Here is a 12,803-nt window from a genome sequence, read left to right as displayed (position 1 = left end):
TCTCTCTCTCTCTCTCTCTCTCTCTCTCTCTCTCTCTCTCTCTCTCTAGGCAGGTTCTTAAGTAGTTCAGCTGGCCTTAAATTCTTGACATAACTAAGGTTGACCTTGAACTCCTGATCCTCCTGCCTCAGTCTCCCAAGTGCTGGGATTACAGGCAAGTGCCACCATACCCAGCTAGTGGACAGTTTTCCCAACATGAAGAGCAGCAGGCCCCAGCCACAGTTCACCCTACACTGATGATGGAGAGGGAGGTGGGAGTGTGTGAAAGAACCCCCAGAGAGCATTTGTGTGATGTGTATCAAAGCCCCCATTTCCCTGCCAGACCCAGCAGACTTAGTCACTGGGGGAGGTTTTGGGGGATTACAGCTCTCACACTGAAGGATTTTGTTTCCTGTTTCAGAAATGAATATTGTTGGCTAATGTTGGACATGGCCTTCCTACTGAAAAGTAGTTGGGCCATTTTTACACAATTTAAGGAATTTTAATTACGTGTGTTTTTACTCATTTATGTATACTAGCGGGTGCACGTGCACATGATGCACATGTGGGGGTCAGAGGTCAACTTGCAGGAGTCAGCTCCCTCTTCCAGGCTGTCAGACTTGGTGACAAGGAGCCATATCATCTGTCCTATGTGTGTCTGTGCGGGTGTGTGCATGTGAACATGGGAGGCTGCATTTGTGTGCAGATACGTGTGGAGGCCAGAGGATAACCTCAGGGGTCATTTTTCTGGCCACTGTCCATTTGATTTTTCAAAGATTGTTATTTTATGTGTTTGGATGTTTTGCCTGCATGTATGTATGTTCGCCCCTTGAGTGCCTAGAACTCAAGGATGCCAGAAGAGGGTGTTGGGTCCCCTGTAACGGGAGTTGCAGATGGTTGTGAGCCATGATGTGGGTGTTGTCAATCAATTTGGATCCTCTGGAAGAGCAGTCAGTGCTCTTAACCACTGAGCCATCTCTCTCCAGCCCTGTTTTTTTTTTTTCCTTCAACAAAATCTCTCACTGTCTGGAAAATCACCAAGTAGGCTAGCTTGAGCTGTGTCGAGAGAGAGAGAGAGAGAGAGAGAGAGAGAGCGCGCGCTGAGGATGGATGTACATTTGGATCCTGTGCTCATAGTCACCACAGGGGGATGTCAGATCCCCGTGGTGCCAGAGTTACAGGCAGTTCAGATGTCTGCGCTGGGAACTGAACTCTGTCCTCTGAGAGAGCAGCAAGTGCTCCTAGTCGCTGAGCCATCTCTCCAGCCTGGCACCCACCTTTTGAAGAACCTGTGGGAGGGTTCTTCGGTCTCGGTGACTTCTCTCCCATCTCTCTTTCCTTCTAGACATTGTCTGGGTAATCATTAGATGAGAATCGGCATGACACACGAGAATCATGACTGCGAATTCTATAAAGAAAAAAGCCCGAAACCTTGCATTTTTCTTTTTGTTGATTTATTTCTCTGGGAGTTTTTTGTTTGTTTGTTTGTTGTTTTTTTTTTTTACAAAGTGAATTGACCTCGCACAATTAGCTTGATGTAATCTTAGAAAAAAAAACATATGAAGTATACTTTAGGGGGAAAATGATACATGCTCTAACCTGCTATCCCAATCCCATTTGACAATCATTTTCCACAGCTTTTGTCTTTATGGGATGGGGGACTTGGGTTATTTTTAAACACCCACGATCAAATCTACACACAAGAAATTAAAATACTTGCTGACCTCCTTCTGCAGCACCAGCAGGGACCCAGCATCTAATACTGCAGCACACAGGGGTCTCTCCTCTAAGGCAGCTGTTGCCCAAGGCTCTTTGTGGCAGTATCCTTAGAAGCTGGGTCTGAGGTCTGAGCTGCGGATGTGTATGAATCTGGGAGTTTCTCTCACAAAACAGCCTTTAGGGAACATGCAGGACAGGCCAAAAGGCATTCCATGGAGGGAGAGGGGCTGTTTTCCCGTCCTCGTTTGTACTCAGTCCTTGGAGAGCACAGGATGCTGCAGGCTGAGAACTCTCTACTCCAGAGGTCCACATGTCTAGGTCGGTCCTTGTCCATCAGCTCTTGTGCTATCCTCTCCATCCTTAGATACAGGGGCCGCTTTCTAGCCTTCAGCTCAATAGTGCGAACAGCTGGAGAGGGTTGTGCTTTCACAAGTCACCAGCTGGTACCAAGGAAGGGATTGTGCACAAGCCAGATGGGGACCAGACCCAGAGGAGACCCTGATCTAGGAGGAGGATGGCAGAAGATGTGGGTAACAACCAAGAGACCCACAAAAAAGTGTACCAGGTGCTGTTTCTAGATTTTCCCAGACCAGTGGGTACTGTGGAGTTCAAGAGAGTCTGGGAAATTCAAGCTCCGGGGAAGGGATTATAACATCTGGGAAATCCAAGGCTCCCACATACTGGGTAATTTCACATCTAAGAGTCGACATTAGACGCGCAGAGGCTTCTCTGGGTCAGTCCAGAAGAGGTGATGGCAGGACTGGGAGGGAGGAGTAGGAAAGGGGGTTCAGTCTTTCTTGGGTTTGGGTCTTTGGAGCATCTCACTCTGAAGCTGGAGAAGCTGCAGAGTCCCCATCCTCTGGGTCCTGCTCATGAGGGGACACGGGCTGACCCCCCTTCACACGCTTCCACTTCATTCTCCGGTTCTGGAACCACACTTTGACCTGGGGGAGGAAGCAGAGGAGCAGGCTCACTCCAGGGCCAGGGTGGGCCTGGGCTCACCATGCTGTTGTTCAAACTAAGTGGCTCCGGGATCTGGAGCCCTCACTTGTGGTTCTCCAGCCCATGAGGACCCAGGGACTGAGAGGGAAGGGAGAATACACAGATCTGCCCAGAGGCCTGCAGGTGTCTCCAGATGTCAGGCAGAGGGGCGTCTCTCTGAAAGATCACTCTGCATAGCCCCTCCTTTTACACATTCTGCCCACTCCTTGACATTAGGCTCCTTAAAAATGGGCCCCGAATCTCTCAGCCTCTGCTCCCCTAAGAACTGAGGACAGAATCACTAGCCTCATCCTCTGGCACACTGATACATCACCTCTTAGTTCCTAGAGCTCTGATCAATACATGTTTATAAAAGATCTGACCTTCATGATCACATGACATTAGGGTTATGATCTTATTGCAGAGATGGAACCCCAGAGGTCACGGGGCCAGGATGTGGCAGAGGCGAGATTTAAATCTAAGCCTTCTAATCCAAAACCCAACACTTTTGCAGAGCACGCTAGCATCTGGAGACTGCTATTACATGCTGTTATTAGCCCCGTTGTGACACACAGGAGCAGGTGTGACGCTTCCAGGAAATGTGTAAGCCAAGAGCTAGGGACCCTGTCCTCAGTGTCCCAGGACCCAGCTGCGTATCACCTGAGAACTTGATTTGGGTGCAGATTCCCAGTCCCCCTCATTATCACTGCAAAATTGTTCCCTGGACTCTGCATTTTATTTATTTATTTATTTATTTATAAATTTGATCTCACGTAGCCCAGGCTGGCCTTGAACTTACTACACAGCTAAGGATGACCCCGACTTAAGGTCCTCTGACCTCAGGCTCCCCAGTGTGCTGGGATTATAAACCTATGAAACCTTGCTGTTTGTGGTGTGGGGATTAAATCCAGGGTCTCCCACACACTAGGCAAGCACTCTACCAATGAACTCCATCCCCAGCCTATCTTTTGATTTCTTTGAAAACAATTCCTTAGGCTGGCCTCAGCTCACTATGTAGCCCAGGGTAGCCTTGTACTCACAATTCTCCTGCCTCTAACTTCCAAAGGCTGAGTTTACAGGTAGGTGCCACAACACCTAGCTTTTAGAATCTCCACTTAAACAATTGCCTAGGTCAATCGGAGGCAAATGCTGATCCAAGTTTGGTGGAAATCAGATCTCAGATGTTCTAATCCTTGTCCACGTGAGAAGCACCTTTGAGCTGGGCGGTGGCACACGTCTTTAATCCCAGCACTCGGGAGGCAGAGATGGGCAGATCTTTGTTAGTTTGAGACCAGCCTGGTCTACAAGAGTTCCAGGACAGGCTTCAAAGCTACAGAGAAACCCTGTCTCAAAAAACCAAAAAAAAAAAAAAAAGAACCTGGAGGGGTGGGGGGAACCTGGACTGCCTAAACTCCATTCCAGACCAATTACAGAATCTCCGTGGTGGATCTCCCCAGGATGGTTGATTGCCGGGTACAGCTGTGGCTGATAACTACTGGCTGGGTAGAGGCAAGCAAGGGGGTCCAGGCAGGGCGACGGGGAAAGCAGGAAGGGAGGTGAACAGAAAAGCGTGCGGGGCCCCACCTGCCTCTCCGAAAGGTCCAGGTTGACAGCGATCTCATATCTACGGAGCCTGGTCAAGTAGTTATGGTGGGCGAACTCAGCTTCCAGCTCCCGCAGCTGCTCCTTGGTGAAGGCGGTCCTCTCCTTCCGGGCCTTGCTGCCGCCTTCCGGCTTTCCCCCATTCTCCTGGTTGTCTGTGAAGAGAAGGCCCCAAATGGGGGAGACATGAGTGAGCCAAGGTGGGGACTCCAGTTCCCTTCCGTTAGTCTGTAAACATCTGGGCAGCATTCTCTCTGATTTTTAAAGTACACTGAGAAGCTATGGTGTCCCTAATTCTTCTAGAACCTTGTCCCTTAGAAATATGTTTAGTCCCAAGGCATGTGAAGCTGTGAGGTTCTTTTGTGTCTTTACCCCCTAAACCACCTCGCTGACCCTCTACCTTAGTTTTTGAGCTTTGGGTCCTTCACTGAACCTGATCTAATCAATTTGGCTAGACTGGTTGACCAGTACGCCCCAGGGATCCTCCTGTCTCTATCTGCTCAGTCCTAGCATTACGGCCATTCATCACTTTGTCCAGAATTTTTGTTTGTTTGTTTTGAGACAGGGTCTCTCTGTGTAGCCCTGGCTGTCCTGGAACTCACTCTGTAGACAAGGCTGGTCTCAAACTCAGAGATCACCTGCTTCTGCCTTCCGAGTACTGGGATTAAAGGCGTGTGCCATCACCATCAGGCCGGAATGTTTTTTTCAAACATGGGTACTAGGGCTTAAACTCAGGTTGCTGCAGAAGGCCAACCCTAGAAAACATTCTGGAACTCTGGGGCTTCTGTTAGATACAGGGGCTCAGTCCTAAGCCATGCCTCTGCCTCTTCCTCTCCACACTAACCCAGCCAAATGGTTTCAGTATTGACCACATTTCACAGACCAAACGCAGAAACAAAGCCACCTAACCGCTAAGTGCGGGAGGCAGGACTCAGACCCAGGTGGTTTGAGTCAATACATGGTCCCAGTATGAGATAATGAGATATCTTTTTTCTTTTCTTGGTTTTTGAGACAGGGTTTCTCTATGTAGCTTTGGAGCCTGTCCTGGAATTAGCTCTTGTAGACCAGGCTGGCCTCGAACCTACAGAGATCCGCCTGCCTCTGCCTCCCGAGTGCTGGGATTAAAGGCGTGCGCCACCACCGCCGGCCCAATGTGAGACATCTTTGAAGAGTTTACAAACCGGAGTCTGGTGCAGAGAGGAGGGACTGAATTTAGGATTGAAGGGCTTTCTTATGTCAAGAGCAGGCAGCTGTGCCTCTCCCTTAGCAACAGTAGTGATGGAGAGGCCACAGGCAAGGGACTAACATACCTGTACAATTACCTAACAGTTGACAAAGTCAGACAGTCAACTGCCACAGGAGCCCTTCCTGCCTGGGGAAGGGCTCATAACACTTTGGGCTTTCTCTTCTTCCGTGTCTCTTTTTAGTCTTGGAGACCATGAGGAGGGAAATACGCTTTCTGTGAGCTGTTCCCATCCACTTTCATTCCCTCAAAAGAACTAACTGGACCGCACCTAGCTGAGGTCCTCAGAGGCTTTGAGCCTAAGCCACCTGCAGGGTACGTGGAAGGATGCAGGCCTGATGAGTCAGGCAAGGGAAACTGCCCACACCCTCAGCTGCGCCGCCAACTTGTGGAGATGGCTGGGGACCCCACTTTAACCTCGATATTCAGTTTGTAACTCTGGGCCTGGGGGCTTACTTTCTCAGGCAACTCATTTGTACTTCAGTTTCTTTAGCTGACATCTCCCCATCCAGCTGCCTGGGTCGGGGACAAACGCTCAGGAGGGTGGCTGGTGGGCGAGGGAGTGTGGTGGGGGAGGGCGCTTGTGGCTCAACTCCCTATGGGGTCCGCGGTGGACTCCCCCAGGCTAGGAGAGGTAAGAGTCGGTGACGGCCGGGTCTCTGCCCAGTGGCCGCTGGCTCCTGGCCAGAGAATGCGGGCCCAGACCCCGTCCGGGATGCTGGAGCTTGGGCTGGATGGGAAGGTGGGAAGGACGTGTAGTCCCGGGCGGGTCCCCTAGGAGTCCGCCGGCCTTGGCGCCTACCAGCGCCACTAACTCTTCTGGCGGCTGGCCCAGGAGGGTCGGTCACGCAGCGGATACGAAGGCTTCCCGGAGCACTGCTCAGCGGGTTGAGGCCAGGAAGCTGGGGAACCGCTGAGATTCCGGGTGTCCACAAACTCCCGTCCCGGGGGGCCCACGGTGTTCCCCAGCCCCTCCTTGTCACAGCTGCGGGGAGTGGATGAGCCAGGGGAATTTTACTGCGGATTCAATCTCCACTCTCTTTTCCAAGAAATTGGAGAAAATAAAGCATCTACTTGTAAAGTTAATTTTTTTTTTAAAGACAAAATTTCATTTTGAACGGGCTCAAGCTTAATAGGTAGTGGAAGATGACTTGAACTATTCTTCTTCCTGCCTTCAAGGTCCTAGTGCTGGACCTATAGTTAATGCACCACTGCCTAGCCAAGGCTAATCTCAAAACACAACAGCGAAGTCATGGTCTCCATGTCTTCATGAAGACCCAGAGAAGCGGATGTGTGCAGGAATACTCTGAAAACCTACGTTACAGGGAAAAATATCAAGATATTAATTGTTCCAATGTTTCAATTCTATGAGATGCCCTTGAAAAATCTGGAACGGGGTAATGACAGCTGGCTTTTACTCGCCCGTTGTTTCTTCTTCAGACAGGGTCAATGGCGATTCTCTTGCTCCAGCCCTCTCAGTGCCGGGATGCCACATGCCACCCTGTGTGGCTGACAGTTGGCATGCTCTCTGCAGCCAAGTGTACCCACTTCCTTAATCCTCACTGAAACCCCCTTGCCAGCGGCTGCTCTGATCACCCCCGTTTCTTGGTATGGTCGTGTGGGTTAGCCGGGATGCTCAGGCTAATGTTCTCTCTCAGGGTTGTAACCACTCTTCAGTACCTGCCGTTCTGGAGGCATTTGTGAAACTATCCCTGGCTAGAGGGAGAGGCCTGGAAGTTTGCCCAGCAGTGTTTAAGTGAGAGAAGAGAGATTTGAATCCAGATCCACCTGACTAAAGCCAAGGTTCTCAACCTTGATGTCAGATTTTCCAGCTTCAGGCTGGATGCCCCAGGCGGGGGCCTGGAAATGGAACATCGCCTCTCCCCACTTCTATGGTCCCTCAGGTCATCACTTGGGGGTTTCCATCCACACCCACCTTCCTCTTCTCCCAGGGCTGCCCCTGTGTGCACAGCTGCCCTACCACACCTCACAGAACAATGCGGTATGCCCCTAAGTTCTGAACACGATCCTCCCTAGAAAGAAGGACTGGGAGAGAGGGAAGGGTCCCTTCTGCAGCCAGTTGAGGACAGACTGCCAGCGACACAGAGATCCCCTCCTGCACCCCACTGTCCTGATTTGGGTTCTGACCTTTCAATACAGCAATTCCTCCCACAGTGAGAACACTTGGGTCCCTCATTAGCTTCCCAGAATGGGACAGACAAGCTCTTGTCACGATCACAGATGATGAGACAGCCAGAAGCAGCAGAAGGAGCTAGGGACTGGAAGTGGCAATTTGTGTCGTAACAGTATGAAAAAGCCTGCCACATTTTATCCAGACAAGGTGTGTGAGGGCTTCCCTGGCCCTTCCGGCCTGAGATACACAGTTCACAGGCTCAGATTCACACATAGCTCACATGTTTGGATGTGCGCATGGGAAATGTGCATGCGCACAGTTCATGCGAAAGTTCGTGTGCATTCGAGGGAACTCACGCACCGACCACAGAGTGTAGCATTCATTTTTCTTTTCTTTTTTCTTTTTTTTGGTTTTTCGAGACAGGGTTTCTCTGTGGCTTTGGAGCCTGTCCTGGAACTAGCTCTGTAGACCAGGCTGGTCTCGAACTCACAGAGATCCACCTGCCTCTGCCTCCCGAGTGCTGGGATTAAAGGCGTGCGCCACCATCGCCCGGCTTGTAGCATTCATTTTTAAAAATAATGTTGTATCTGTGGATGTTTTGCTTCCATATATGTTTGTGCACCGTGTTGTGCATGCCTGATGCCGAAGGCCAGAAGAGGGCATGAGATTCCCTGGAACTGGAGTTACAGAAGGGTGGGAGCCTCCATGTAGGTACTAGGAAGTGAGCCCTGATCCTCTGGAAGAGCAGCCAGTGCTCATAGCCTCTAATCCATCTCTCCAGCCCCTACAATGTGTATGTCTGTTGAGAGCCTCCTGCCTCCCCTTTCTGGATCTGTCTCCCCATGTATAAAATAATAGGATCAGATGGGATCCTCATCCCCATGAAGAACTGATATCAGAGTTTTCTCCCAAGCCATGAGCCCAACACTCTCATCTGCTTCCCCTAATTCTTTCGCTTTTCCTCCAGGCCTGGAGGAACTGGAGGTCCTTGCAGCCGTGGACGCTCTTGTTTAGCCTGTCCCCCTTGCTCCCTTGAGTCCCAGCTGACGTGTGTTGTTCATTGTTTTGTCACAAAGCTCCCGTTCATCTTTCCGTGGCCTCAGCCCAAAGGTCAGAATACCCCTAGGGAGTTTCTCTTCCGCATGCAGAGTTCCCTTCCCTGACCCTGGGGAGGGGAGCTATGTTGGCAGAGGCTTCAGAAAACCCCCTGGAGAGCCTGGGTCTTGGCACCTGCAGGTACTGGCCTCAGGGAGGAGCTTCCTGACCTCAGAGGAGCCACCCTGCACTTCTCCAGGTCTCAGTTTCCTCACTTCCAAGACAAGAATAGCTGCGCCCATCACGAGCATAAGGCTGCTCAGAAGTAAAAATGAGGCTGATGACATGTTAGCCCTCTGGATGGTGCTTGGCACAGGCACACAGCTGAGCCTGAAAGAACTGCCAGGAGTCATCCTATTGGTTGTGATGTTTGAATGATGATTTCACAGACGTAGAAGTGATCAGAGGGTACCACATCCCAGACCTGTATACAAAGGATGCATGCATGCCTGCCTGCCCATCCATCCTCCCTTCCTCCCTCTCTCCCTTCCTCGAGACAAGGGGATGGCCTGTCTCAGAACTCACTATGTATCTCAAACCGTCCTAACATTTATGTGTAACCTTCTGCCCCAGCTTCCCAGGAATGGGAATTACAGGCACGAGCTAAGGATGTCTTTAAACATCTGTCTTTGGGACACCTCTTTCCCATCTCCTCTTCCGTAGGTCGGTAGCTGTGGCCACTGCCAGTTGCTATTGCTAGAGCCTTCCATGGGACTCAGGCACTGTGGCAGAGTAACCATCCTCCGTCCAGGACTGTGGAGGGAGGAGGCGAGCACACTGCTGACTCGCTCTGTGGTTAGTGAGGAGCTCCCCCCTCCATCTGCCCGTACTGCACAGCCCTCAGACCAAGCGGGACCACACGGGGACACTCAGCTGTGCCCAAAGAAATGCAAACAGGATGTGTGTGTGATTGTGGTTCCCACCATGGGCTTTAACATCAGCCCAGGGAAATCATTTCAGAAGGAGCTGTCAGACCTGACAGTATTTCCTCAAGTTAGCAGACAGCCTTATCAGGGTGACAGAGAGGGTAGACAGACTCAGTGGAACACGCCTCCCGGAGGTGCTGCACCTCTGCTCCCCAACTCCACTGCACCGTTTTCCGTAATTTCTAACAGGCCAGACGGAAAGCATTATGCTCTGTGTTCAACAGCATTTTGCAGTGAAGGAAAGATTTCTTTCTCCCAGACAGAAACTTCTTTGGGGCTTTCAAATTGACACCCGGATCACAGAATGGTGGAGCAGGAAAAGAAGGGGACTCAGGAATGATCTTATGCCATTTGCTGATTTTGCAGATGAGCAGAGGGATGGCAAGGGGTCTGCCTATGGACACACAGCAAGCTGGTGGTGGATTGGGGCCCGGAACTCAAGTTTCCTTGATAGGAAGTCACTTACATAGAGATCAGTCTGCTTCCTGTTATGGCCTCTTACTATCAATGTTATTTTTTCTTTGGCAGCGCTATGGATAGAACTCAGAGCTCATACATACCAGGCAAGTGCCTCCCACTGAGCCACATCCTGGCCTCTCCTGTTAGTTATTCTGTGAGGCAGGAAAGATACATATGAGCCCATTGAACAGATGAAGAGATTAAGATCCAGAGGCCACAGGGCTTGCCTAAGGGGCCAGTTTAACAAAGCAATAGTCATTTGTCATGCTACCTCAGGGGATGATGACCACAGAAGCTTTACTTCAAGGTGCTCTGGGGACAATGTCCAGGTCAAGGGCTAGGTCTGCCTCAGTGGGACTCCCCAGGGAGGAGAGAGGAAGGGTCTATCTGGGGTGATACCTGGGCAAGCCCTCTGAAAGGTAAGTCTGTAGTCTCCTGAACTGTCTTGAAGCAGACACTTTGCCACACTCCTGGGCCTGGTACCTTTACCTGCAGAAGGAGATTGGAGAGTCTCTGGAGGCAGGCAGGAATCGGACAGAGACAGTGAGAGGCCAGTTGCATGTTCACATCTGGGACCTGCCTGTCTTCCTGAGCTCAGCTTGACTTTACACCATCCCAATGTCTAGACCCCACCACGGTCCTGTGGGTGCATGAAGAGACACGAAGCCCAGTGGTGGGGCCGGGGAATTTCCAGCAGAGAGTGGGTTCCAGGGTAGTCTTCACTGAAAGTCCCTGCCAGGGTGGAGCAGTGAGGGTGGGCAGTAGTGATGGGAAGAGGAGGCCATGAGGGGCTGTGGGGACAGTAGAGGAGTTCAAGGTGCAGTGAGACAAAAGGGGTACAGGAGGGGAACTGTTGGAATGGAGGCAGGAGCATCAGTGTGTGTGTATATGTGTATGTGCATGTATGTGTCCACCTCACCCACCACCACATGTATGTTTCCAGAGAACTGGTCCAGGTCCTCATCAGCCAGGTGAGCATTTTATCACGGAGCCATGCCCCCAGACCTGGGGACAGCCTTTGGGACAAACTGGAAAGGCACAGGCAGTGCTGGGCTTTGTGTTTTTTAGTTTCAGATGTTCTTATTTGCTGTCACCAAAGAAAGTGTGGGCTTCAGGACCCAGAGCCACTGCCCACACAGTTCCTTTACACTGAGAACAAAGAAAACAGGAAAATACCACAGTCAAGGATGGGTGTGTCTGGGCCAGAGGTGGAGAGATGGATAGGAAGGGCCAGTGAGGGGGCAAAGAGGGATCCAGGGTGAGGCGCTGCTTCTGGGGCCTGCAGGGAATGCAAGACCTGCTTCTAAAGTCCTTCTTCCCTGTGTTCTGGTGTCCCTGTCAAGCCAGAGTGACAGGTCAGTGAGAAGGCAGCTCCTAAGCTCGGCCCTGCCAAGACAGTGGACAGTGCTAATGTTGCCCTTTGGCTGGCCTGCTCATGGCCTAAAGGGTCTTCAGACCTTCCTGTCTTAGATGTCCAGCAGGATCTTCTGCCTCAGCAGAAACCCACTCTTTCTAGAACTCTGCAGCTCTGCATGGTCGGGAACTGGAGCAGGTGAAAGACTTGCGCTCAGGCCTCTGAGCTCAGACACAGCCGAGACCGGAGGACCTCTCTGGAGCCAGATCTGTTTTTCAGAGGAAGAGCAGGGCAGTAAAGTAAGAGGCAAGGGACACCCAGAGGGACACTGGCAAGTACCAAGTTGTTCTCTCCTCCCGTACTGGCCATGAAGGGCCCTAAGGCGGATTCTCCTTGCTGGGGGCTCTGGGTTTGAGATGGCAGAAGAGTGGCAAAAGCTACTCATCCCTCAAAACTCAGCACCCAGCACTGCAGTGACAGTTCACCAGGGAACCCAAGGACAGAGCAGGCCTGGCTGGTGGCAGATGGCCGTGGCTCTGACAGCCTCCCAAGATGCAGCCTGCCCCGGGGAGAGACTGAAGAGAGAAGGGTGCTTTGGGTCCTCTGACCCCCTGTTCCATGGAGGGTCCTTCAGTCAGCCCAGCCCACGTGTTTGTGCACCTTGACTCTGAGCTGGTTTCAGAATTGAAGTGTGTTGCTTTGGAAAACACCCTTATAAGTGAGACTTCCATAGTCCTGATGCATTTCAGACACATGGCACGGGATGGAAACCTTTGTGCCAGGCAGTGTGGCATGCTCTCACAGAGAGGGCGAGACAATAGGGAGAATGAAGGAAGGATGGGAATGAAGGAATGCCAGGCTGCAGTAGAGTAGAAGTTGAAAGAGAGCCTCCTGTGTGCGAATGTGTCACCAGGAAGACTCGGAAGAGGAATCCGGCCTCCTTCTGGCCCTCTAGATCTTTCCGTTTGAGAGAAGATATAGAGTCATAGGCGTCTGTGACTCTGGATGCAGGGTCACCTGGGGTTGATGACACCATGGAGCTAGGAATATGGCACAGTCCAAGAGTGCAACAAGGGAGGCTGAGAGAGGATTCTTGCTGGGAGTAATGGCACACACCTTTAATCCCAGCGCTTGGGAGGCAGAGGCAGACAGATCTCTGTGAGTTTAAGGCCAGCCTGGTCTACAGAGTGAGTTCTGGGACAGCGGGACAGCCAAGGATATATGAGACCCTATCTTGAAAGAAAGAAAGAAAGAAAGAGAGAGAGAAAGAGAGAGAGAGAGAGAGAGAGAGAGAGAGAGAGAGAGAGAGGT

General features: G+C 51.3%; 1 protein-coding gene across 2 annotated transcripts in view; it reads right to left on the bottom strand.

Moving 5' to 3' along the window:
- Window positions 1-2,519: 2,519 nt before the first annotated feature.
- Meox1 (mesenchyme homeobox 1) overlaps window positions 2,520-12,803 on the bottom strand; it is a 19,157-nt gene continuing 8,873 nt past the window's right edge. Inside the window, exons 2-3 of one of the 2 annotated variants that reach the window (XM_005369148.2) lie at window positions 4,264-4,436; window positions 2,520-2,642 (exon numbers count right to left, since the gene is read on the bottom strand). In XM_005369148.2, coding sequence (XP_005369205.1) covers window positions 2,520-2,642; window positions 4,264-4,436 — 296 coding nt within the window. The remainder of the gene's footprint in view (window positions 2,643-4,263; window positions 4,437-12,803) is intronic. The other variant, XM_013354425.1, reaches the window with a different exon arrangement.

This window comes from Microtus ochrogaster, unplaced genomic scaffold (assembly GCF_000317375.1).
Source record: "Microtus ochrogaster isolate Prairie Vole_2 unplaced genomic scaffold, MicOch1.0 UNK44, whole genome shotgun sequence".
In the NCBI taxonomy this organism is placed as follows: Eukaryota; Metazoa; Chordata; class Mammalia; order Rodentia; family Cricetidae; genus Microtus; species Microtus ochrogaster.
Note: the sequence above shows the minus strand (reverse complement) of the source record. Positions and strands in the feature narration are given on the sequence as shown.